At 57.2% G+C, this 26,870-nt stretch overlaps 1 protein-coding gene across 2 annotated transcripts in view; it reads left to right on the forward strand.

Annotated features, from left to right (window-relative positions):
• Positions 1-14,368: 14,368 nt before the first annotated feature.
• The window catches only part of SYNJ2 (synaptojanin 2), an 80,786-nt gene continuing 68,284 nt past the window's right edge, over positions 14,369-26,870 (forward strand). For both annotated transcript variants that reach the window (XM_040965402.1, XM_040965403.1), the window contains exon 1: positions 14,369-14,495. In XM_040965402.1, the coding sequence (XP_040821336.1) occupies positions 14,369-14,495 (127 nt within the window). The remainder of the gene's footprint in view (positions 14,496-26,870) is intronic.

The raw sequence follows: 26,870 nt of genomic DNA on the forward strand, positions 1-26,870 counted from the left end.
ACGGCCAGCACAGAAATGGCTGGCTGTGGTCCAGGGAGAGCAGCGAGAACTTGGGAGAACAGGAAATGAACCCCTGGACATTGCCACGTGGGAAATCTGCCTTTGAGTGGGAGAAGTTTGCGATGGACTGGGTGCGTGTGTCCCTCCATGCGGGATCGGACACAACATGGGGTCCCCACACGTTCCTACTCTGAAACTCGGATTTTACCCCAGCCTCTGGCTGTCCTAGAAGAGCAGTAGTTCTGCAGTAACCAGTGGTCACAGGTACATACGAGCAGCAGGCAGAGGCTCGGCAGGGGACAGGCTGAGCCACTTCCCCTGCAGAGGCTGCCAACACAGGGCTGCAGGTCCCTGGCACCAACCCAGAGCGTGGCCGGCACTAGGCGCTGGGGGCACAGAAAAATAAGCCCTGGCGTGGGCATTAGTCTCCGGGCTGGACAGCTGCCCTCCCCTCCACCGCCCCGGCCCCCATTCCCTCTGTCCTGAGTGACCACCCCACACTGAGGCCTCAGAAAGCATGGTGTTGGAGGGCGCAGACAGGAAGGACTCCCACACTAGGGCATCCGCCCACAGGGATGGGGCATCCTGCGGGGTGACAGGCTGTGTGCAGTCACTCTGTAGATCTGACAGGCCACAGAAGTGGGGGTGGGAGAGTCCAAATGCTGCAGCACCTTTCTTAGCAGCAGGGGGAGGGCAGCAGTGCTGGGGGAGGGCAGCAGGGCAGGGGGAGGGGCCCGACGGCAGTGGTGGGGGAGGGCAGCAGTGCAGGGGGAGGGGCCCGACGGCAGTGGTGGGAGCTGAGGGCGCTGCCCTGCTGGTCACACTTCAGTCTCCTGGATTGAAACCCCTCTGTCAAAGAAGTTAACAACCAGAGCTACTTTGAGGAAGGCTCCTTCGCCTGTACCTACTGCTTTCCACCCACCTGGTCCCTGTATCTTTTTTAAAAATATTTATTTTATTTTCATTGGAAAGACAGATACATAGAGAAGGACACAAGAGAGAAAGATCTTCTATCCACTGGTTCACTCCCCGAATGGCCACAACACCCGAGCTAAGATGATCTGAAGCCAGGAGCTCCTCTGGGTCCCCCACATGCTCTCCCAGGCCCCAGCACGGAGCTGGATCGGGAATGAAGCAACCAGGACATGAACCAGTGCCTACGTGGGAGTGCTGGTGCTTGAAGCTGGGGGATTAGCCAATTGAGTCATTGTGCCAGTACCCATGTCTGAGGAAAAGCAGACCAAAACAATCACCAAGTCCAGTGAAGCTGCCAGTCTGGGCTTTGCAGCCCTGGCAGGAGAGGAGATCCTGTGAGAAAAAGCCCAGAAGCCGCGGAAGTGTGTGGGGGAGGGGCGGTTGGCTAGGCCAGCTCCTCTTGTTTTCGCTGTCGTGTTGGGAGGGCTTCCCCGCCTGGTCTCCCCACCGGGAGCTGCCCTGCCAGGGGCAGGCCTGGTGTGGGGCTCAGGAGCAGGAATTATGGAAGAGCTGCAAGTGAACTGGGCATGTGCGGCCCTGCCCGTCATGCCCTGTGGTTATAAAGTGATTGTGGCACAGTGGGCACCCGTGAAACGCCTGGGTCCACATTGCACCCTCCCCGATCCCGTCCATGATCCATAAAGGCCCTCAGCCATGAGGCCTTGACCCCGGATGGGCACAGCTGCTTGGGAGTATTGCCCCCTGAAGCCTGCCACCCCCACCGCTGAGAGCCCCCTGCCTTCAGCCACCAGGAGGGACACGGCTGAGAGACCCCTCCCTTGCACTGGGTTCCCTTCAGTCAACTGGTTCTGTAATTCAGAGAGGATATGCCAGGTCCCACATCACCCTTTGCGCTGAGCATGACTGAAACCCTAGCACCTTCACAGGGGGTACTTCAGCCAGCCCTGGGACAGGGGGACTCCAGCTTGTTGCCAAGGACACCACTGTCCCCAACTTGCTGCTGTCAGGAGGTGTCCCTATGCAGGACACTTCATCCCCCCGTGGGGGTGATGGGAAGCAGGCTGGTTCATGCCAAGTGTGGGGTTGTTACAGAACAAGGTCGCGTCCCTTTTTCCTCCTTCCCTTTCCTGCCCTCTTACCCTCGACACAGCTTCCAAGGCCCCGGCCAGGTGCCAGCACGCAGAGCTGGATAATAAAGTCCTTGTGGATTCTCCAGGCTCACATCATCCGGTACAGCGGCAGCCAGTGGAGTCAGGTGCACCCTGAAGGGGACGGGGACTGCCCGCCCTTGCCCAGCCTGCCCAAGCTTTTCCACATCGCTGAGCACAGGCAGCGTACACGCTCTGCCTCGGCAACTCCGACCCTTCACAAAGCAATGAGCTGCCAAGCTCATGGCGTAGTTGGAACCACCAGCCCAATGGCGCATCCCGCTAGCTGCAGGTCCTGTCCACAGCTGTGACGGTCACTCCCAGCTCTTGGTGTGTGAGTTTCAGTGGTCCCTGTCCTGCCAGCCAGACATCCATAAGCATGCTTTCCAGTGGCCACATAATTATACTATGTCTTTTCTTAACATTTGAGAGCCCACATTTTGAGTTTAGTTCATGTCTCAGCCACTTCACTTTAGATCCAGCTCCCTGCTAATTAACGTACCTGGAGAAAGCAGAGAATGACCCGAGAGTTTGGGTCCCTGAGCCCACATGGAAGTTGCTGGCTTCCGCCTGGCCCACTTTGGCCATGCAGCCACCTGGGAGTGAAGCAGCAGGTGGAAGGTTGTGTCTCCCTCCTTCTCTGTATGTAACTCTGGCTTTCAAATCAATCAGTCGATCTTAAAGAAATGTCTGTGGCTTACCGGAAGGAGTAGCATAAGGCCAGAGCCCTCATGGTCTGTAACCAAAGCTCCAGTTCTCAGTACTGTCACGCTGGGTGCTAGGTTCCTACAGCCACGTTTATCCACAGCACCCATGAAGGCAGAGGACGTGGACACGAGAGCAGCACCCAGGACATGGGGTGCGCTGTGGGGAGATCACACCCCTGCCAGCTGGAACTGGCTCGGGCTGGAGTCCCCCTTCCCACTCTATGATGGCCTCTATGTTGTGTCTTCCTATTGCACTTTGTACGTACCTGTAGTCTGCTGAGAGCTGAGACTATGAAAACTCCTGGGCCACAGGTGGATCTGGTAGCCCTCGCGCTGAGAGAAAACAGCCCGTCGCAGGACCAAGATTCCGACCCCACCCGCATGGTGGCTGCCGGGGTGGGGCGGGAAAGGGATGTGGTCCCTCGTGGGAGTAACTCAGTTTGGGGAGACACTGCCTGCTGCCCCATTTAGACGACCCATTTCCAGCCCTGCATGAGCTCTGGGAATTACCTGACCTGCCACTTGACTTTGAAAAATTCTCTTCAAGAGGCAGAGCTGCCATCCACAGGTTCACTCCATAATTGCCTGCTACAGCTGGGACCACGCCAAGGCCAAAGCCGGGAGCCAAGGAACCCACCTCAGTGGGTGGCCTTGAGGTGTCACTGCTTCCCCATGGGGCTGCACCAGCAGGATGCCCAGGTGGCAGCATCGCCGTTAGACCCAAAGTGCACCCTGCCTGTGGGTGCCTTTGTCACCACTGTCACAGACGGCGCTCATCAGCCGAGGTCTCGGACACTCGAACAGCACGCATGCTGAAACCTGCCACCCCCAAGGTGGTGTTGCTAACCAGTGGGGGCTGCTGGGAGATCTGGCCACAGTGGTGACCCAGCAAGGAGGCCTGCAGAGCCTGCGTGCTGCTTGCGCCAGGGGCCACCTCCAGCAGGAAGCTCGAGCAGGTGCCCAGTCCAGCTCTCCACCCAGGCTCAGCTTGCGAACAGACCCTGCAGGCACCCCCATGGCTTGTTTGCAAGGCTCCAGCACCTGCCCGCTCCAGCCCAGTTCCCCCCCTCACAGGAGTCCTGGGCAGCAGCAAGTGACGGGGCAGGCCCTTGGGATCCTGCCATCCCCATGAGAGACCCAGACCCAGCCCAGCCCTGGCTGTTATGGACATTCAAGAAGTGAACCAGCGGGCCCGGCGCAGTGGCGCAAGTGGTTAAAGGTCCTCGCCTTGCACGCCTGGGATCCCATATGGGCGCCGGTTCTAATCCCGGCAGCCCCGCTTCCCTTCCAGCTCCCTGCCTGTGGCCTGGGAAAGCAGTCGAGGACGGCCCAAAGCTTTGGGAACCTGCACCCGCGTGGGAGACCCGGAAGAGGCTCCTGGCTTCGGATTGGCATAGTATTGGCCCGTTGCGCTCACTTGGGGAGTGAATCATCGGACGGAAGATCTTCCTCTCTGTCTCTCCTCTCTGTATATCTGCCTTTCCAATAAAAAAAAAATAAAAATAAATCTTTAAAAAAAAAAAAAAGAAGTGAACCAGCATCTGGAAGGTTCTCTCTTTGCCTTTCAAATGTGTAAAAGTGACACCTCTGGAGGTGATGGGAAAACAAGCTTTACCTATGAAGAAATGGCCAGTGTCAGCTGGGGGCCAATTCCCATAGTTGGGGACTTCCTGCTGCCCAGGCACTTTCGCTGTACCGTTTAGGGGTTCACCCCTGGATCTGCGACTCAGGCATGGTCTGCCGAGGAGCAGAGCACACCCAGTTATTGCCAGCATTGCCAGCCCCTGGCCACATTCAGACCCACTTCCTGTGGGATTCCAGCCAGCGCTGCAGCCAAGCTACCGCAGGTTGCCCAGCTGTGCCCAGCACACCTGCAGCCCCAGCGACCATCAGCAAACCAGGAAAACCCACCGTAGCTAGCCAGGACGGATGAGGCCAGAGAGGCAGGGTCGCCAAGGCCTCAGTGCAGGACTCCCTGCACAGGTCAGAGGCCACTCCTGTCCTTGTCGCCAGGACTGGAAGGAAGTAAACGACAAGCGGGGAAACAAAAGTGTCTTTTTGGAAGGAAATGATGCATCATCACCAAGTTCAGAGCAGGACATGTTAACCCAGCAGCTAGAGCAGCCCTAAGCACAATGCCAACAGAGCAAAGCTGATGCTCAATGGCTGCCAGCTCCTCGGCCCCGAACTCCTTCCTTCTAACCCATTGCCTGCCTGCTTGTCCTCTGCACTGGAAAGACCAGGAGAGTCTACCATGTGACTAACAGAGGTCATGAGACATAGATCTGGACAGTCCTAAGTGGGAGTGTGTTGCAGGCCTCAGAAAAAGTCATTGCCTCTTTTAAATCAAAGAAACTGGCTTAAATTCCTCTCTTCTTTCTACCTTGAATATCAGCTTTGATGCCTGGAGCTGAAGCAGCTGCTTTGTGCTCTCAAGGCAGCACACAGAGGCTAAAGGAGAAGAGAGAACTGGCCAACTCTTGAAGCTTCTTGTTCACTTACGACTCAGTTCAGGTTCCTGCTATATTTAGCCAAAGCTTGTGCATGGCTATGATAGAGACGTGTGTATGCACTGGGATGCAGGGTGTTCAGACTTTACTAAGCGGAAGGTACTAGAAAGGGACCCGCCGTGTAGGGATCAAATGTCCAGCTTGTCCACAGCCAGCAGTAACGCGGAGCAACACCTTGGAAGAGCTTCTTGGAGTACAAGGCGTGCTAGGATGGCTCACGCCGGTTTGAGGGCCGGTGCAACCCCTCCCCCCGTGTGTCCTGGGCCGGACTCTGCATCTTCATCCTGCTCTCCGGAGGACCGGAACGGCCCTTTCCATGACACATCTCCCGGCATTTTCTCTCTGGGGTCTTGCAGCCCAGGCAGGAACAGGGTGTCACTGGAGGAGGGTTTGGGGTGGGGCTCAGAGCCAGGAACCCCCATCTGCTCATCCAGCTCTTGTCCTTAGGCCAGCAGCCCTGCCTAGTGTGGGCACTGCCTGGCAGGGGTGCATGTGGGGGTGACTGCCCCCAGCCGCCTGCGACAGGTGTATTTTTCCAGCTGGGGTGTTGGAGGCCAACCAGCAGCCTAGCACCACTGTGTGGGAGCTTGGTCTTGCCCTAACAGGGAGTAAAACTTCCCTGAGTTGAGCCACACCCACTAACAGGTGTGTTAGCTCTGGGGATTGGAGCAGAGGCCAGGAGAGCGGCAGGACAGAGGGCGCCCTGTGACCTGCAGCCTTGCCTTCCGGAGGGGTGCCCTGCAATGGCCAGGTACATTCCCTGGGTGGTGAGTGGGGTCCAGGAGCCCCAGCTCCAGGGCCCACGCTGTTGTCATCTCCTAAGCCATGTCAGCACTCCCATACACCCCCATGCACACTGGCCTCGCCGACTGCCCATGCATTTGTAGCAGTTACAAGGCTGCATGTCCAGCCCTGTGTGGGGGTCGAGTGCTGGCATGTGGCAAAACTTTATGCTGCAGCCCCCCCACACCTGGCCCACTCATCCACACCACTGGGATGCCAGGCTGCCCAGGGTGGCTACCTCCCACCTGCCAGCCTAAAAGGGGCTGCCCTGCTGTCCCCATTGTCTGGTGGTGGCAACTCCCACGCTGGGCTGTCACTACATGTCTGACACTTCAGGTGGCTCCGTGCTGAAATCTGGACTCAGTATAGAAACCAAGGCATGGGACAGCTGAGCTTCCACGTCCCCAGGAGCCACTCCCACCGAGCAGGGGCACAAGGACACACTGAGCAAGGTGGTGGGGATCGGGCGAGGCCATGCAGCACCCACCGCTGTGGCCTGGACATCCTGGGGTGGGGGGGCCAGCAGGACAGCAGACAGCCATGTGCAAGCTCTTGCTGCCCTGCGTGCCTGCTGCAGGCCAGGCTCCAGCCTGAGCCACCTCCCTCTCTCAGAGCCTGGCCTCAGCCCCACGTCCCCTACAGGTGAGTGAGTTGAGGTTCCGAGCAGCAAACGACCACCAGTGGAACCTACATGGGACTCTAGGCACCTAGCTTTGGCTTGGCTCAACCCCAGCTAGCTATTGTGGGCGTTTGTGGTTGAGCCAGTGAGTGAAGAAAGTGTGTGTACTCATGCATGTCTCTGTAAATATGCATTTCAAAGTTGTTGAAAACAATTAAATGTGTTTAAAAACAGAGGCAGGCACAATGGATTGGCTAATCCTCTACCTTTAAGTGCCAGCATCCCATATAGACACCAGTTCATGTCCTGACAGCTCCACTTCCCATCCAGTTCTCTACCTGTGGCCTGGGAAAGCAGTGGAGGATGGCCCAAAGCCTTGGAACCCTGGGAAGCTCCTGGCTCCTGGCTTCAGATCAGCTCAGGTCTGGGCATTGTGGTCACTTGAGGAGTGAAGCTGCAGATGTAGAATCATTTCTCTCTGTCTCACCTTCTCTCTGTCAATCTATCTTTCCAATTAAAATAGATAAATCTTTTAAAAATTTTTTAAAACAAAGTAAGGGACAAGCATTGTGGCACAGTGGTTTAAGCACTGTAGAATCTAGTCACAAAATGGAGTCACTTTGGTTCAGGCCTGTAGAAGTTTGCTGTTTATGCTTCTGTATAAAGCTTTGCCAGCTTCCTGCTTTTTGAGCCAAAGCACAAGGTTCATTATTCCCTGCCAGTCCCCCTGGTTCCCATGGCTGCCTCCTATGACTGCCCAACTCACCCACTCTATAAAAACCCGAGTAGCCCTCACCTCGGGGTCACTCTGAAGGAGAGCTGACCCGGCTGGCTCGTCTGTTCACCTGCCTCCTCAGTAAGCTTGGCTGCTTTGCGGAGTTGTCTGGGCTGCACTTCCTGGGGAGAGGCTCGGGTTGGATGCAACAATACTTGCCTCCAAAGCTGGCGTTCCATATGGGTGCTGCTGTGAGTCCTGGCTGCTCCACTTCTTTTTTTTTCTTAAGATTAGGTTTTATTGGAAAGGCAGATATACAGAGAGGAGGAGAGACAGAGAGGAAGATCTTCCGTCCGATGATTCACTCCCCAAGTGACCGCAATAGTTGGTACTGTGCTGATCCAAAGCCAGGAGCCAGGAACTTCTTCCAGGTCTCTCACATGGGTGCAGGAACCCAAAGCTTTGGGCCGTCCTCGACTGCTTTCCCAGGCCACAGCACTGAGTTGGATGGGAAATGAAGCTGCCAGGATTAGAACTGGTGCCCATATGAGATCCTGGCGCATTCAAGGCGAGGACTTCAGCTACTAGGTCACCACACCAGACCCGCTGCTCCACTTGTAATCCAGCTCACACATGCATGAGCCCCTGGGACCCAGAGTTCGGGCTCCTGGCTTTGGCTGGGCCCCCGCCCTGGCCATTACAGTCACTCAGGATGGAAACCAGTGGGGGGAATTCTGTATCTCTACCCATCAAATAAATCACTTTTAAAAATTAAAAGCAGGACTAGAGCCCTTCAAAACGTGCCGACACCAAGCAGGGAGACTCAGTGTCCCTGTGGATGAAGTCCCTGGCTTGAGGTGTCAGGTTTGCCTGACACAGAGGGAACGGGGACCTGAGCAGAGTGCACCTCTACTTGAGGAGAGCCCTTAGGTGCAGCGCCTGGTGCAGCCTGGAAAGGCAGAGCGAACGTGTGTCATTGGTCTTCCCTAATGGAGATTCTGGACTGGATGAAACGGGAGTCCTCCCAGAGTGACTTGGGTCCCCCCACCTTCATTCAGGCCCCTTGTGAGGGTCCCATGTAGCAGCTGTCACCACCTATTGGGAGTGGGAGAGTGAGAGAGGGGATGGGGAGCTGGCTGGGCCTGAAAGGACCCTGACCTGTTGCCCCAGCATCACTCAGGAGGGCTCCGGAGTAGACTGCATGCTTTGCCTTGTTGCCATCCGCAGCCAGCCGTGACCCCTGGGCAGTCCTCACCACTCGCCTGAACCTGTGACGTCCCCCGAGACCTGCTATGCCATACCCCAAGGCCAACCACCTTGCTGGCCAAAGCCCCCTTGCGTTGACTTCTCGATGGCTGGTGGCTGCCATCATGAGCCAAACGGGAGGCATAAGCTTTGCGTCTGGGTCAGAGCACTTGAGCGAGACTGACCCCGTCGGCAGTGGACACACGGGCTCCAGACAGCCCTGCTGGCCTTTAGTAACAGTGCTGGGGTGTGCCCACCAGCCCTAGGCGGCTGGCACGCCTCCCTCATGCCCTGGAAACTGCTGAGTCACAAGTCACAGTTTGTGGCCTGATCTCTTGTGTGTGTGACAAACACCTGACATTTTTTTCAATTCACTCACCTTTGGTTTTCAACACCAAGGACCCTGTGCTCACTTCCCTGCGCAGACCTCGCCCTTGGGTTTCAGACCTGCACAGCCCAGGGCCTGCTCAGCACCTCCACGGGGTTTGCAACATGTGCCAGCCCGTCCACTGCCGCCTGCCACCTGCCCAGTTCAGCCAATGACAATGCCAAGCTTCCGGTGGCTCGAGCCAAAATCTCGGAGTCACCCAAGCTCCTCTCGCCCTCCCGGGCCCCTACGCCTGCCCTGACAGCCCATCCCACTGACTCACTCTTTGAACACCTACCCTACTACCCAGCTGTTTGTCACGCACCCCAGCCATGGCCCTGGGGGCCAGAACAGCCAGCAACTCGTGGAATCAGAGCCATAGCCTGCTACCTGGTCCTGCCCACTCTCTCTCCCTTGCACTGGTGTTTACTCTGGGCTCATCTCCCTCCTGGCCTCCAGTCTGACCCCCTCCCCTGCAGCCCAGGGGTGCCCCTGCAGGCACCAGGACTGCCCATCACACACCCCATACCCTAACTGGGATGTCACTTCCCAACTTGACCGCCCTGTGGCACGCTATGTATTCCCAGGGGTAGTTACTAAGCCGCTGCTTGGGAAGCCTGCAGCCCACAGCAGAGTGCCTGGGTTTGCTGCCAACTCCGGCTTCCTGCTGATGTGTACCCTGGGAGCAGCAGGGGCGGCTCCAGGATTTGGTTCCCTGCCTCCCATGAGGGAGACCAGGCTGGAACTCCTGGCTCCTGCTGCAGCCTGGCCCAGTCCTGTCTCTTGAAGGCATTTCAGGGGAGAACCAGCAGGGGTAGATCTCTCTCTCTCTCTCTCTCTCTCTCTCTCTCTCTCTCTGCCTTTCAAATCAGCAAAAATAAACACTGAAGCCCAAACCTATGTACCCCCAGCCTCTGACTGCCCCCTGGTCCCCGCTGGCACACTGTGTTGTGTGACTTCCTTTATGTGGCAAGGGCTTGTCAGCTTCGTTTCCTGCTCTGTGCTGGTATCCAGAACACACAGTAGGTGCTTAGTGAGTAATCTTTTTTTTTTTAAGATTTATTTATTTTTATTACAAAGTCAGATATACAGAGAGGAGGAGAGACAGAGAGGAAGATCTTCCGTCCGATGATTCACTCCCCAAGTGAGTGCAACTGCCGGTACTGCGCCTATCCGAAGCCGGGAACCAGGAACCTCTTCTGGGTCTCCCTTGCAGGTGCAGGGTCCCAAGGCTTTGAACCGTCCTCGACTGCTTTCCCAGGCCACAAGCAGGGAGCTGGATGGGAAGTGGAGCTGCCAGGATTAGAACTGGTGCCCATATGGGATCCCAGCGTGTTCAAGGCAAGGACTTTAGCCATTAGGCCACGCCACCGGGCCTCAGTGGGTAATTCCTTTTTAATAAAAGATTGAAAATTTTTTATTGTTAAGTCAGATATACAAAGAGGAGAGACAGAGAGGAAGATCTTTCGCCTGCTGGTTCACTCACCAAGTGGCCGCAATGGCCAGAGCTGAGCTGATCCAAAGCTAGGAGCCAGCAGTCTCCTCTGGGTTTCCCATGCAGGTGCAGGGTCTCAAGGCTTTGGGCCGTCCTCGACTGCTTTCCCAGGCCAGAAACAGAGAGCTGGATGGGAAGTGGGGCCACTGGGATTAGAACTGACGCCCATATGGGATCCTGGTACGTACAAGGCGAGGACTTTAACCGCAAGGCTACTGCACTGGGCATTTCATAATCCTTTCCCTCTCTCATCATCAGTGTGGATGCCCAGCGGAGGTGACCGAAGGCTGTGACCCCCCCTCGCTCCCATAGGTGCTCATATTCTCCCCCCACCCACAGTTCCCTGTATTCTCTCTCCCTACCCCCACCCTGCAGGCCCCTGTATTCAGTGCTGGGGTCTTTCTGGATGCCAGTTATATACCAGGCACTGGCTTAGGCACTGGAATCCATGGGTTCTAGGCAAGAGAGCATGGAACGTTTAAGTCCGCCTGGGAAAAATGGCTGGCAAGCAGAATGCATGTGCCAGCTCTTTATGCTGTTAGAAATTGGCTGCTAAGAAGGGCAGTTGATCTGAAAAGGTCAGGGAGGACCAAACTGCACCTTTGCAAGCCAGAAGTCTGCAGACCCGGTGTGAGCAGGCGGGGCTCTCCGGAGGCGGGAGCTGAATACCTACAGAGTACTCAGTGGGCACTCTGCCTGCTGTGAGGGCTGGGTGACATGGAGGGCACCCAGATCCACCTGGGGGAGGGCGGGGCAGAGACCAAGAGACAAAGGGCGGAGGGGGCTGAGTCCTCCTCAGACCACTCCTGTGAGTGTGGCTGAGGAAGGGCGGGGAGCCCCACCCCAGCTAGGCCACACCCTCCTCACAGATCCCTGAACCCGGGAGACCAGAGGTGTGAAAGTCAGCAGTCCAACCTCCCTGTGCACCCCGTGCACCTCGCAGAAGCCCATCTCAGCTTGGAGCCTGGGTCACTGGGAACCAAGCCAAGAGCTGCAGACAGACCCTGGAGTGCGCTTATGAAGTGGGACCCAAAGAGGGAAGCAGAGGGGTGGTGAGATCCCTGGTGCATGCTGGGGCCCCCCAGCATCTCTTTCCTTCTCTCTGTCTGCAGCCCAGCTCCTACAGCAGGCTGCACTTCCTGCCTGCCTTCCCTGGGAGCCAGCTAGTTCCCCGGCCCAACCCGCCAGCCAGACTGCTCATGACTCAAGGTCACCACCACAGCCCCGGGGTTGAAGGCCCCACCCTGCTCTGGCCACACCCTGCTCCGGCTGCACCCAGGGCTTCCCAGTCCTCTGGGACTATTTCTGCCCAATGTTTTTCCCTGGAGGGCCCGCCCCTGCAGCTGCTCTGCCTCTGGCCTCTCCTGCGGAGGTGTGACCTGGGATTTGCTCCTGGGGTTGCTTCTGCGTGGTTTACGTCACCTCACGTGGCCTTCCCCTGCCCCAGTGCAGGAATGGGGTGGGGATCTACTGGGTGCCTGGTCACCTTTGCCCTTATGACTCCCAAATGGCCCCTGGCAGGATGGTCACCCTGGGCTGAGGACCCATTCTGCATGGGTACCCCACTGGCCTCTGCTTGGCTCATTTGCTGGGTTCCCAGGCTCCCAGGTGGTCCCGGCTTTGGTCACCTCCAGGCTGGGGGTGGAGTAGGGCTAGCCTCTCCCTCTTCCCACCCGCTCTGCCATGCCCAAGCCTGCAGGAGTGATGGGTGGGTGGCTCCATGCATCAATTGCTCATCTTTTAGGCTCCAGCAAAATCAGGAATGAAAGGTTCAATGTCAGTCGCTTTCTGCACACACTAATGGCTCCCCAGCCGGCTGCCTGTGGAGAGGATCATGCATTGTTATGTCATTAAAAACAAAAGAACAAAACCAAAAAACTGGGAGAGGGAGAAAAATTTTATCCACGGTTCGATAACTCACCTCCAAATGGCAACAGTTGGGCTTGGGCCAGACTGAAGCCAAGAGCCAGGAGCTCCATCTGGGTCTCTCACGTGGGTGGCAGGGACTAAAGCCTCAGCCATCCCTGATGCCTCCCAGGAGCATTAGCTGGGAGCCGGACTGGAGGCAGAGCAGCGGGGAATTGAACCTGTGCACTGATCTCTGGAGGTTGACTTGACCTGAATGCCCCAAGTTCACACACTTGAACATAGCCCGAGTCAGGACAGAGGATTCTTCCCAATGGTTACTGGATTCTGCCCAATGATACTGCTACTAATAATGGTAGTAATGGTTCTTTTTGAGTTGCTAATGTCCTAGAGTCCACTAACGGAAGGCTTCAAGAGCTGGCAGGAACTTTTTTTTTAGCTTTATTTATTTTATTGGAAAGGCAGATGTACAGAGAGGAGGAGAGACAGAGAAGAAGATCTTCCGTCCAATGATTCACTCCCCAAGTGAGCACAATGGCTGAAGCTCAGCGGATCCGAAGCTAGGAGCCAGGAGCCTGGAGCCTCCTCTGGGTCTCCCATGCGGGTGCAGGGTCCCAAGCTTTGGGCCATCCTCAGCTGCTTTCCCAGGCCACAACCAGGGAGCTGGATGGGAAGTGGAACTGCTGGGATTAGAACTGGCACCCATATGGGATCCTGGCACACCCAAGGTCAGGACCTTAACCACTACTCTATTGTGCTGGGCCCAGGAATTTTTTTTTTTAAGATTTATTTCTTTTTATTGGAAAGGAAGATATACAGAGACAAGGAAATACAGAAAGAAAGATCTTCCATCTGCTGATTCACTCCCCAAGTGGCTGGAATGGCTGGAGCCTGAGACAATCAGCCACAAGAAGGGAGCTGGATAGGAGGGGGGGGGGCTACCAGGAAATGAACCAGCATCTATATGGGATCCCAGTGCATTCAAGGCAAGGACTTCAGCCGTTAGGCCCAGGAAAACTTTTTTTTTTTAATAAGATTTTTTAATTTGAAAGGTAGAGTTACAGAGAGGAGAGAGAGATCTTCCATCCCCTGGCTCACTCCCCAGCGGCAAGAACTGCCAGAGCTGGGAAGGGTCGAAGCCTGGAGTTAGCAGCTTCTTCCAGGTTTCCCATGTGGATACCCGGGCCCAAGGTCTTAGGCCATCTTTCCCAGACCTTAGACAGGTAGCCGGATGGGAAGTGGAGCACGCCAGCCGCAGCGCAGGTGGAGCGTCGGTGCCAGGGCTGCATCTCACAAGGCCCTGGGGGGCACCCTTGAAGGTGTCAGGATGTCCGCCTGGGGCCCACTCCGTCAGAGAGGAGCCGCAGAGACCCCTGGGCTCGGCCCACAACTCTGCTCCTCAGGGTAGAGAGGGCTGGGAGCGAGGAGTGTCCAGATGTTCGGCTTGGCCGCGGGCGCCGAGCTCTGAGCCACCCTGACTCGGCCCGAGGACAACCTCCCGCCCGCCGGGCCCTAAGACCTGCCTCGCGGGCAGAGGCCGGGGGAGTCGCGGGGCGTCCCGCGCGGGCCCACCCCCAGCTGCAGCAGACGCTGTTCCCGCCCGGCCCCGGATGGGGTCGGGGGTCCCTGGAGCAGCCGCGGGCTCCGGGCTGCCCATATAAGGCTGCGGGCGGCCGGGAAGGCCCGGCCCGTGCAGGCCCCGCGGCGGGCGCCTCCTCCGCGCCGAGGAATGTGTGGCATCTCCCGGGCCGCCCGCGACCCCTCCCCGGCCGCCAGCCCCGGGCTGCGGGGCCCGAGGCCGGCCGCGAGCCGCCGCCTGGCCGCTGGGGGGAGCGCGGCGCCCTGGGGAGAAGCCCTCACCTGGTCGGGGCGGCGCGGGAGCAGCCGGGGAGGAGCCCGGCCCGCGGCGGCGGCGGCGGCGGAGGCGCAGCGTCCTGCAAGTTGCGGGCTGCGCGCGCCCAGCCCCGGCCGGCGCCCATGGCCCTGAGCAAGGGGCTGCGGCTGCTCGGGCGGCTGGAGAGCACGGGGGACCCCAGCGTCCTGCTGGAGGCGCGCGGGCGCGACGACGCCCTGCTCTTCGAGGCCGGCACGGTGGCCACGCTGGGTGAGTGAGAGCGGCGCGGCGCGGGGACCACGCTGGAAGCGGCTTCTTGGGAGAGAGGGAGCGGTGCCAGGGTGCGGGAGAGCTCCCCTAACTGCTTCTGCTGGCCTCGCTCGGGGCCTCCCCGCTCCGCGCGCCCGCTCGTCCGGCCCGGGGTCGGGTCCCGCCGCTGTCCGGCAGGCGCTCGTTCGGGGCACCGTCCTGGCCACCTCCAGGAGGGACTTGGGACTCTGCTGCCTGGCGCGGTTTCTTGCGCACCTGTTGATGAAAGCAGGGACTGCCCTGGGCGCGCATTGGCGGGCGTCACGCCCCGAGGGGACGCGGACCAACGAGCCGGAGAGGCCGTCGTGGGCACCGAACGTCAGAAGCCTGGGTCCCGGCTCTCGGCTCTGCCTTCACGCCGGGTGTGCGGCGATGCCACGGCGCAGGGTCGTGCTGAGCCGCCTAAGTCAGTGTCTCATTTGCGTCTTTATTTACTTCGCACTTTAACGAAGGAGCTGCTAGTCCCGTTTCACAGATGTGCGAAAGGAGGCCCAGCCCTGTCTGGTCTCGTGGCTCACTCTCTCGGGAGGCCCGCCTGGGAGGCAGGAGGAGTGCTTGCATTTGACAGCCGGGCCCTGCTGTCTCCGTTCCTGTTTGCAGGCTTCTGTGCAGTGAGTCGGGCTGAGGCTCTGCTTCTTGGAAGGACCGGCTCCTGTCTGCTTAGCGCTCCTTGCTCGGGGGCACACCCAGGGACCTGGCTGATGTCGAGTCCTTTGGCATGGCAACAATGTCTCCAGTAAAAGTTGGGGGTGGGGATCAAGTTAGTATCAGACGATTCCAATTTGTGCTACTCCTTGGAAAGTCTAAATTTGTTCGACTGGTGTGGCCTTGAGACGGCCGAAGTTTCCATCCCCTGGTAGCCGGCAGCCTCTTAGCACGTTTGCTAGAACAGGGCTTACAGGGCTCAGAGCGGTGGCTTCATCCAGGAGATCCAACCCCCGGGGTGCCAGACGCAGGCGCACTGAGGCTTGTTTCCAGCTGTTTGGAACTAAGACTTCACTTTCTCAGAAGTGGGGATTTTAAACTGATGAATGGAAGTAATAAAAGGCATACCTTCCGTTAGGAAATGGAGCGTGGGCGGAGATGCATCAACGGAACAATGCCCAAAAGGAATCGGTCTGTCCTTCACTCCAGCGCTGGCCCAGGGGGCGCCGCTTTGCCCAGCATTTGTCTTTTGTACACCTCGGGCTGTATTTTTTTCCTTCCGTAAGTGAAACTAATTTTTTAAAAGCAGCTGGTGATATTTGATGGCATTGCTGGCCCGGAGAAGGAAGCTCAGAGAGATTAGCAATGTCCTGATTTTGAGAAAATGTCCCTATTGTAGTGTTGGTGGATAGAATGGCTTTGAACCTGAGATCCCTGTCCGTGTGTCCCTAAAGGTTAGCCAGGCTGCCTTTCGTGGCAAGGTTAAGAATGCCGTTGTGGTTTAGAAGAAGGGCGCAGACTCTGTTGCAGCAATCATGACCTTTCACCTCTCACCCTTTCTGCTGCGGGTTGGAGGGTCTTCCTGGGAGAGGCCTGGGGTGAGGCTGGAGGCTGAGGCAGGCTGCACTGCGCCCCAGGTGTGTGCAGTGAGCTCCAGGTCCACAAAATGCTCAAAAAGCACCTCTCGCCGGAAGGGCTCAGCTGTTTTTCTGTGCTTTCTGGCAAAGTGTGGAGACTGTCAGGCTCTTGAACTGGGTTGTGGTTTAAGGAAAAGTTGGTGATATGTGATTGATTGGAATTCTCACGTTCTTTTCTTTTCTTTCTTTTTTTTTTTTTTTAAGATTGTTTATTTGTTTGAAAGGCAGAGTGGCAGAGAAGGAGGCACACACACACGCACACACACACACACACACGCGCGCGCGCGCAGATTCCATCTGCTGGTTCACTCTCCAAATGGCTGCAAAAGCTGTGGCTGGACCAGGTCAGTCAAGAGCCAAGAACTGCATCCTGGTCTCTCACACCACTGCAGGGGCCAAGTTCTGCTTTCCACTGCCTTCCCAGGGGCGGGTGGGAAGTTGGAGGGAAGCCAAGTAGCCAGGACTGCGTTGTGGCATTGCCGTGTTCCAGCCAACAATTAACCCTCTGCACCTTAGGACAGTCTCCTGTTGCTCCTGGTGAACGCCTCAGGTGGTCCCCACATGCTGCCAGCAGCAGAATTGTTCAGGCAACAGTTCCAACGCCCTGCTTTCAGAAACAGAAAAGATGCACATTCCAGATGCACCTGTTCAAAAGGTGTTTCTGGAAAGACTCCGTGGAAGCGTCAGTCAGTTGGTGTGCAGGCTGCTGCGTGCAGGTGCCAAGGCGTGGCTGGTGGCAGCTTCCCTTGCCCGGGATCTGGGATTGGCACTGAAGCCCGCGGACAGTCCATGTTTGTTGTAGACCAGTTGCGGGGAAACACGGCAGGTTGCGTCTGTTTGCCCAGTGGGCACCAGGGCTCCAAAGTTCATGGTTCTCCAAACAGCCCCCAGGGCGGGTGTCGCTGCCTTAGCACTGGGGAGCGTGTTGGGGGCGGGGAACTGTTTTTCTGGCTGTGGATCTGGCAGCAAGGGTGGGGGGTTTGGATGGAGGGTTGACAGAGTTGAGCTAATTAGTGAGTGACCCTAATTTACCTTAGCTTCTGGCAGGAAGTTACCCAGCTTCTGTGTGGCCTGGGGCCTGCGTGCCAGCTTGCTTTGCATCGGGGCACAATGGCTTCAGACTCCAGTAAGGCCTGGTCTGCGTCATGCACAGCCTTGTCACTTTCTCCAGCTTTGTAGCTGGATGCGATAGGTTGGTGCTTAAAGTCTGACCCGATCTGGAGCACATAAGAGAACCTGGGAATGGTGTTTTATGAATTCCCCTGAGAAGGGTGGACTGCGTGGGTAGGGCCAGGTGACACCCCAGACTCCTGATTTGGGGGACCGCTGGGCATGGGCGCCTTTCTAGCGGTAGGTTTGCTTGCAGTGTTTCCACAAGTGCAAACCGGGTTAGTGCAGCGTCTCCTGTTACTTTTGCAGTTCACCGATGAGATCTGCTTTGATCTGCTTTACGTGTTGCCATGCTCAACCCAGGCAGGGGCGGGGATGGGATCGGACACATGCAGCCCCTGGAGGCGCGTGAGAGGCCAGGTGGCGGGGGAGGGGGATGGTAGTGGAAGGAAAGATGCTGGGCCAGGCTCTACACGTGCCCCCACCCCCCTCCCCCCCTCCCCCGCCACTGCACCATCCCACCCCCTGCTGATCTCTTTCCAGTCACACTCTTCCAGTTAGCTGTGTGGGTTCATTACACTTCATGTGGGACAATAGAATATGCCTTTTAACACTTGGCTAGCTTGATGAAAAAAAAATTTTAAAAGATTTATTGGAAAGTCAGATATACAGAGAAGAGGAGAGACAGAGAGGAAGATCTTCCATCTGATGATTCATTCCCCAAGTGGCCACAATGGCTTGAGCTGAGCAACCTGAAGCCAGGAGCCAGGAGCCTCCTCTGGGACTCCCATGTGGGTGCAGGGTCCCAAGGCTTTGGGCTGTCCTCGACTGCTTTCCCAGGCCACAGACAGGAACTGGATGGGAAGCGGGGCCACCAAGATTAGAACCGGCACTCATATGGGATCCTGGCACATGCAAGGCGAGGACTTTAACCTCTAGGCTACCGCATTGGACCCTAACTTGAGGAAAATTTTTAAAGATATATTTGTTACTTGAAAGACTCACAGAGAGAAAGACAAGAAAAAGTCTTACATTTGCTGGTTCACTCCTTAGTTAGGGAGTGACTAGCTGGACCCGTCTGAAGCTGGAAGCCAGGAGTTTCTTCCAAGTCTCCCTGTGGGTACAGGGACCCAAAAACTTGGGCTGTCTGCCACTGCTTTCCCAGGCCACAAGCAGGGAGCTGGAGTGCAGATGGAACAGCCGGGACTTGAACAGGCACTCTTACCAGATGCTAGACGCCACAGGTGGAGGATTAGTTTATTAGACCATGATACCAGTCCAGTACCAGACATAGAAGGGGCAGAGTTCCAGTACTACTTCCGGCCACAGGCACTAGGATGTAATTCCTGGGGGTGGGGAGGGCCTGCTCTGAGCGCCTGCTTCTAGAGCCTTCTTTGGGTGCTCTGTCTCCCATGCAGTTTCCACAGCTTGTCCCCTTAGGCCTTGCTACCTGAGTACGGGGAAGATGGTCTGATCTCTCACTGCTTGACTTGTCCATTAGCCCTGAATAAACTGACCCAAGTTTAGACACGGGAAAAATATTGATGATGAGGTTGGAGTCCCCCAGTGCTTCTCAGGGACTCCGTGGGTGGACTGGGGCCGGACGGGCACCCAGGACAGAGCTGAAGGCGGGATGTGTCCACCTGCAAGGTCAAATACCAAACAGCCCCAGTCAAGGCTGCTGCTTAGGACCCACTGGTGAGCGGCTTGGGGAGCCACTTGAGGTGTCCTAGGGGACCCTGGCTTGCTGCCCTGTGGGCTTGTTCTGGGGACGGGGTCTGGCTGGGGCTCTGCAGGTGCCCGGACAGAGCTGTGCTTGGTACCTGCCACTGTGTCCATGCCTGCCGCTGTGCCAGGGCCCCAGCCTGGGGCTCTGTGGGAGAAGGCTGGGGGCTCCTGATAGGCCCTGTGGGCCTCGTTGTTGGTGTGCGGAACTGGCCAGGTGCCGCCTGCTCCTAAAGTCGCCAAGTATCCAGAACACTGCAAGGTGGGAGAGTAGCTGTGTTTCAGTCAGGCCAGCCTGGAGTGGGAGCAGGTCCCGCAGGCGTGGGCGGAGGGACTGCAGAAGCCACATCTGGCATGACACAGCCTCTGGTGTCCTGTGGCTCAAGCCCAGGGAGGGGACAGGGGGATGCCCAGGGTCACATTGGACACTCCCCTTCTGTGTGGATGGAGGAGGGGTGGGGTGAGGCAGGAGTTTCACAGCTGATGCTCAGACCGGCCAATCTCAAGATTGGAAGAACGGAAAGCACAGGATCCCGTGCCATTTCTGTTGCCGCCTGCCTGCTGGGCAGTGCAGGGTCGGGGGCCTAGCTGACCTGTTCCTGTGGATGCCGGTGGTATTGGGGAGGCAGTCGACGGGGCTGGGCACCTGTGCTGATGGAGGGTGGTCATGGTGGAGAGCTGGGGACTGCAGTGAGGCTGTCGGGAACCGTTCCTGGTTGCCGGGTTGTAGCTGAGTTGCAGCAGGAGGCTCTTCCTGCTGGCGCGCAGCTTGCTCTGGCTGCTCACACTGTGGCTGGAGACCCCAGCGCCCGAGTCACCTTTCCGTTCTGCTCCCTCTGATTGGCTCTGAGGAGTTCCCTTTCTCTGTGATGACTGATGTAAGTTGTCTCAGAAAAATGCAGATAACTCTTGCCTCACCTCAGGTCTGGCTCCAGAAGGTTCCTATGACACTGCCAGCAAACCCACCACCTGCCGCCTCCCCCACCTCCTGGTGGGAGGCGGCAGGGAGCTCGGATGCAAAGCTGATGTTTGCACGGCAGCATGAGGGTGGGTTTGGGAGGCAAGACATGAAGACCCCCGGCCCACAGCTCTGGCTCTTTCCTGTCCCCCACCTGCAGCCTGCCTACCATCTGTGGTCACATCAGAGAGGGCCCGGGGTGCCCGGCCAGGCAAAGCTTTGTGTCAAGTTCAGGGTCCCCCTAGGGAACCTTGCAGCTGATGCTGGTGCAGGGAGCAGGGGCTGGGTAGCCAGCATCTGGTCCCAGCCTGGAGACAGGTACTCCTTGTGCTGCTCCTGGCCTTGCTGGGGAAAATTTAGTGTTTGCCTCCCCCCGCCCCGTCACCAGCCTCAGAAACAGGTGACAGCCATGTCAGCTTCTCCACTCCGTGGGTATCTAGCTACAACAACAAAAGGGTTAAGCAGAAAGATCCATCCCCACCTCAGCTCCCTGGAAATCCCAGTATTGGCAGGAGCTGTTTGGCAAGGTCAAAAATCTCAGATGGCTTTGGGGTCTGAGCCAGATCCGGCACCCGGAGACTGTACATTTTTTATTGGGTGCGTATGAATTAATGACAACGCATGAGGTCATCTTGCTGTGATGCTGCCGCTTTCCGGTAACCAGCAAAAAGACACTTCCGAGAAGCGTCAGCGGAGCAGATGTTCATCCAGGTGTTCCCAGCTGTGTTAAGTCCATGACAGCTGTCATTCAAGGCCATCGATGCCTGCGTGCACTGCAAAGTACCCCGCGGGCTGCCTCCCGCAGGAGGGGCTCTGGGGCTCTCGGAGTGCGTGCTCTCCCGTGGGTGGGTGCATGTCATGTGAGTCGAGCCGCATCAAGGTCCATGATGTGTGCTTGTTGCCTGCAGGAGTCGTCAGATCAGCAGGTCTGGGGGCAGGGAGGCCTGCTGGCCCTAGGGCAGGGAGGGGTTCCCAGCACACCCTCACCCCTGTGTAGCCCCCAGCTCTGCATGCAAGGGTGATATTTGCTATCAGGACTGTGGACCGTGAGGATTATCCACTTTGTTTAAAGAGTGCGAATGAAGAAGAGGATGGTGGGAAATTGGGGCTGGAAATGACTCACTGCCCCGCACTGGGTTCGAGCCACATTTTCTGGACCACCACAGCTAGTACTAAGCTCCCACGGGACACCTCACTGTCTCCAGCCCAGACGCTTGGGGGACCACCTGCCTCCCCTTCCAGCAGACGCTGGAGAGAGGGCTGTTGAGGTCATGAGGTCGGAGAGACTGTGGGGTGGCAGCTGATTTCCTGCAGAAGCAGTGGAGTGTGGCTGTTCCTCCTGAGCTTTGGTGTGTGTGAGCAGTGGGAGGGGTGACCGCCACGAAGGTGTACAGCACAATGGCCCTGATGGTGCAACCACGGGACAAGTCCAGGCTGCTGGTCAGGTGGTCAAACTCCAGGAACTCCTGGGCAGGGAAGAAGCACGCCCCCTCCACCTCACTGCTGCCCACCTGCCTCCCCTTGTGGGTTCACACGGAGGTACCCACCCCACCCGGGGCGGCCAACTGCCCTGGAAAACAGGAACCTCTCTAACCTGGGCAGTGGGGCTGCTATTCTCATCCGGCTGTGGAAGAGACATTTGTCACTGTTCCCACAACACAAGAGCAAATTCCAGAGACCAGGCACGTGGAAATGGGGCGTGTCATGCTATACCGCCCTGGAGGAGTGGCGAGTGTGTGTCCTGCTGGCTTTCTGGTCCATGGCTGCTTAGAATTTTTAGAAAGGTTTATTTATTTATATAAGGCAGATTTACAGAGAGAGGGCTTTCATTCACTGGATCATTCCCCTAATGATGTAGCTGGAGCTATGCTGATCTGAAGCCAGAAGCTTCCTCTGGGTCTCTCATATAGGTGCAAGGGTCCAAGGACTAACCATCTGGGATTCGAACTGGTGCTCATATGGGATGAACCGGCACTGCAAGGTGGAGGATTAGCCTGTTGAGCCACAACCAGCCCTTTTGCTTAGAATTTTGCTTTCAGGTAGGAAATGGATGGGGTGTTGGCCTGGAAGTGTGGCCTCCAGAGAGGCCAGGCTCACCCTTGCTGGAACTTTCTGGAGGGTCCCCCACTGTCAGGTTTCTCCCCTCCCAAACGCTCTCCCATGCCGTAGGTGTAACAGAAAGGCTGTAACTCAGGAAGTCCATGAGCCAGATCCTGCGGGATGGTGGGGGCAGTGATCTGATCCAGCGCCGGGTTGGCGTTCTCCAAATGATAGGTGTACCTGTACCTCTGTGTGTGTTGGCGCACGTGCCTGGGCTGGCAAGACAGATGGTGCAGTCGGGTGGAATGGTGCTAACCCCTGCTTCTGATAAACCTCGCCGGAGTGGATGGAATTCATGAAGTGAGTTTAACATCAACAAATCAGTAACCTGTAATAGGGATGTCGCAGGGAGGAAGTTCCACTGTCAGCTTTACGCGGCCCTGCCAACACGGGCAGGTCACAGGGGTCTTGAGGTGGGCACCCGACCGGGACAGCTGTTGGTTCTTCTCCAGTCTGTATGTAAATACAAAGAAAGCCCGACTGAGGGCCTTGCTGGCTCCATGGAAAACACAACAGGTGGGTTTTATTCTGAAACTCAAGGTTTCCTGGATAATAACATGATGGCACAAGTGAAGATTCCACACCAACCTCAGCCAGGTCTCAGTCAAAACGCAGGTGCGCTACAACTGTTGTACGGTCTCAGCTTGTGGAGGAGTGGGTTGGGCTGCCGCTTGAGACGCGGGCAGCCTGCATCCCCGTGCTTGGCCCATGTCCTGCTGCCCTGCCTCTGACCCAGCTTTTTGCTAATGTGTCCAGGAGGCAGCAGGTGACGGTTCAAATACTTGAGTCCCTGGCCCCTACCTGGGAGACCCAGGAGGAGCTTCCGATTCCTGGTTTTGGCATTTAGGGAGTGAACCAGTAGAGTGTTTTTTATTCTCCCTCCTATCCTCATTCCTGTGTGTGTGTGTGTGTGTGTGTGTGTGTGCCTTTTAAATAATTTTTTTAAAGAATTATTATTATTTTTTTAATTTGAAAGGCAACGTTACAGAGAACAGAGAGAGAGAAGGTGCGTGTGAGAGATGTATCTTCAGTCTGCTGCTTTACTCCCCAGAGTCCGCAGCAGCCAGAACTGGGCGAAGCCAGGATGGCACAAGCACTTGAGCTGTCCTCCGTTGCTTTTCCAGATGCATCAGTAGAGAGCTGGATTGGAGGCAGAGCTGCCAGAGCCCTGAACTCACACCCACATGCGGTGCCAGCGCTGTAGGTGGAGGTTTGGCTGGCTACACCGCAACTCTGACTCCCAAAATACTTTTTTAACTTTTGAATTTTTTTTTAATTTTTAATTTTTTGATTTTGAATAAATAATTTATTTTTATTGGAAAGTCACATTTACAGAGAGAAGAAGATGCAGAGAGGAAGATCTATCTGCTAATTGGCTCCCCAAGTGGCCGCAACAGGCGGAGCTGAGCCAATCCAAAGCCAGGAGCCAGGAGTCTCTTGCTGATCTCCCGTGTGGGTGCAGGGTCCCAAGGCTTTGGGCCATCCTCGACTGCTTTCCCAGGCCACAAGCAGGGAGCTGGAAGGAAAGTGGAGCAGCTAGGATATGATCTGGTGCCTATATGAGATCCTGGCTCATGCAAGCCAAGGATTTAGCCACTAGGCTACCGTACCAGGCCCCACCAAATATGTTTTAAAATACCTTTGGACTAGATGAGTAAGGTATACATGAGATGTCCATGAATTTTATGTTCAGGCTTGGCTGACACCCCCAAGATGGCTTCATATGTGTGAGATGAGCCCTACGGTGCTGGCCGCCAGTGTCTGGGCTAAGGGATGCCCAGGCTGGACCTCGGCGAGACCTGACCTGGAACCAGGGCCTTGGCAGGTGTCATTCATGTGAACATTTAGCCTGGAGGTCAAGAGCCTGAGAGGAGTGAACCAGCGGATGGGAGATCTCCCTTGCTCTCTCTTCTCTATGTAAAATCTGCCTATCAAATAAAAATAAATAGATCTTAAAAAATACGAAGGCCCATAAGGATAGAGGTGACCCAACCGACAGCGGATGCAACACCTGTGTTGCAAAGCTGGCATAGACAGTCTAAGCAAATCAGCGGAATGGAGGCCTACTGGGACTCGTGGGATGGGAGTCAGTTAGCCTCCCCTGGAAGTGGGGCTTTCTCCCCATGGGGCGCAGGCGAGGGCGTTGTCCCTGCTGTAGGTCACTGGGCCCAACAGGGCTCTTCTGGATTCAGCCATCTTCAGAGAAGGCTGGCCCAGGAGTCCCCTGACCTGCTGGGGGTGCCAGCTGCTCTGCACCCAGGGCACGAGGTGGTCCAGGCTGCAGATCACGTGAGGCACAGCTGAGGGCACAGTCCAGATGTGTCTCCTCCCCTCCATCCCTATGTCCCCCAGGAGCGAGGAGCTCACACCAGGGATCCCCAAGCCTGGGAGCAGCTGCACCCTGGGACCCCTACACAGCATCTCCCCAGACACTGCTTCGAGCTGATCGATTTGAGCCCACGAAGGTGAGAAATGCCACCCCACCCAGACACCGCAGCAGCAGGAAGTTTTGCACTCTCTTTTCAACCTGTTCATAAAAGGGGCGGAAGAGCAGGGGACCCTCAGGGTCATGATGAAGGAGGTGGTGCGGCACAATGCCTGGCCCCAGTGCTGTTCTCCAGTGGCAGGGCACAAGCGGCCTTAACAGTGGTGCCAGTGTAGCTGGTGCTGCCTGGTACAGCCATCTGTGGGTGATGGGTGCTGGGTGGACAAAGGCCGAGCCTCCCTTCTGCTGGCCTGTCACTCCTGAGGGTGTCCACAGTGCTCAGTCGTCCTCTCTCCCCCAGCCCCATCCTTTTCCTGTGAGACAGGGGCCCCAGGGCCTGTCCCACAGCTGCCGGACAAGCCTGGTTCATTCAGATGTGCCCCATGAAAACTTCCGTTCCAGCCCGTGCCTTGAGGTACACACTCAGGGGCTGGGACCATCCGGGCAGGGAGTGCAGGTGCCTGGGGAGTTGCAGAAGACAGTAAGGGGGCTGCTGTGTAGTGTACGGAGGGTGGGGCCGCCCCAAAAAGGCCGGGGGGAGGGGCTGTAGCATGACCCCCGCCCCCCTCACTCCATAGCTCCCCCACCCCCAAGGTGGCCTACATGGGTGTCAGGAGCAGGTCATGGGGTCATTCTGCAAAGGCAGGCTTCCCAGGAGAGGGATCCTAGAGCTGAGGAAGTTCACAGGCAGGTGTCGGGGGGCGGGGGGACCTGCGTGTCCTGGGTGGAGTGTGGCCCATTTGCCTGGCTCAGCCCTGGCAGGGCACCTTTCGCTTTGTTGGTAGAGCTTCACCCTGGATTCCCAGGTGGGATAGAGGGAGGATGAATCGGTCCATCTTCCCCAGCCTCTTGCTGGAGCACCTGCTCCACTCACCGTCTCCTGTAGGGGTGGGGCAGGTGGGGGTGGCCCTGCTTGTCCCTTGCGTGACTTCAGGCTAGGGCTCGCCTACAGACAACCTTCCCTTCCGAGCCACACCTCTGTGGTTTTTGCGGGGCTGAGCTTTGGCCCCTGGCTCTCCCAACCCTGGGACTCCACCCGAGGTGAGAGCACGCCCAGAGGTGGCCCCACCCAATCTGCTGGCCTCTTACCCAGTGGACTCTATCCTTCACTCTCCCTTTGCAAGCTGGACATGGTCCTTCCTAACCAAGCCAGCGAACTAGCGTGACCCTGTCCCAGGCTCCCTGACACCCCAGTGCTCCTGATGCCATGAGATCTACCTGCTCCAGGGCCCGGAGCCCTCTGACCCCACCCCATCCTGCTGCTTCACTGCTCTCACACTGCCCACGCCGCTCTCTCCACCTGCTCTCTCCTGGTCCTCGTGGACAAAGCCCCCGTGACAGCCCAGCTTGTGTGGCCAATGGGGTCTCATCCCTGGTCATCGGTGTGGTCTGGGGAGCTGATTACCTGCACTGAGTCAGGTGTCTCTTCCAGTCTCGGGGAGGAGGAGCCTGCACCCTCTCCTCCTCTTCATCCTCCTCCTCCTCTTCCCCACCCATGGCCTGGCTCCCAGGGTTACTGAGCAAAGCTCCAGCTGCCTGGGTCTGCACTGTGTGGGCACTGTCCTGGCTCCATCACACCGGGCAGCCTCCTTGCTCATCCCCTGTCCATGGGGTCCCCTCTAGTTCACCCTCATGTCCACCTAGTTCACAGTCATGTCCACCTTTAGACCGGCCCACTATCCCCTCTTGTCCTGACTCTGATTGCCCTCTCCCCTTCCCACCTTACATGAACCTCCATCTGATGATACCAGCAGGCTCATACCTGCTGCCCCACCCTCCTGGCCGCAGTCCCTTCTGACTCCCTGCTTTCCCGTAGCATCCTGAATAGTGCCCAGCACCAGGAGGCCTCTAGAAGCTCTGCTGGGCAGTGCAAGGGAACACAACTGCACCTTCCCTCTGCCCTCTCTCCCTGGCATCAGGAGGTGTCTGGATTACACATGCAGTGGGTGGGTGTGTGTGAGCGTGCACCTGTGTGGAAACATGGAGGAGACACAGGCTCCCTTGTGCAAATGGGACAAGGTGGGAAGGAGTGGGAGGAGTGAGCACAGAACCGACCAAGGCAGGAAGCAGCAGAGCTGCCAGCTGCCAGGCCTGTGCACCTGTCGTGGCCCTGGGAGCAAGCAGAGGAGTCTGTTGGGTGGCGAAGGGATGGATGCCAGGGTGGGGTGCAGTGGGAAATGAAGGACCAGAGTGAGACAGAGAAGGGGTGCTGCTGTGACTTGCTGCTACAGGGTGCTCCTTGGTCTAAAGTGAGTGCCCACATGTTCATGGAGGAAGGGTTGTGCTCGGGCAAAAGTGGGAGGGCCAGCAGGTGCCCTGGCCCCACCCTTGGCACAAATAGCCATTGGTTGAACCACCCAGCTCTGTGCCAGTTGTTTGTGCATGTGTGTGTGTGT

This window comes from Ochotona curzoniae, unplaced genomic scaffold, assembly GCF_017591425.1.
Source record: "Ochotona curzoniae isolate NIBS_2020 unplaced genomic scaffold, NIBS_Ocur_1.0 scaffold_3890, whole genome shotgun sequence".
In the NCBI taxonomy this organism is placed as follows: Eukaryota; Metazoa; Chordata; class Mammalia; order Lagomorpha; family Ochotonidae; genus Ochotona; species Ochotona curzoniae.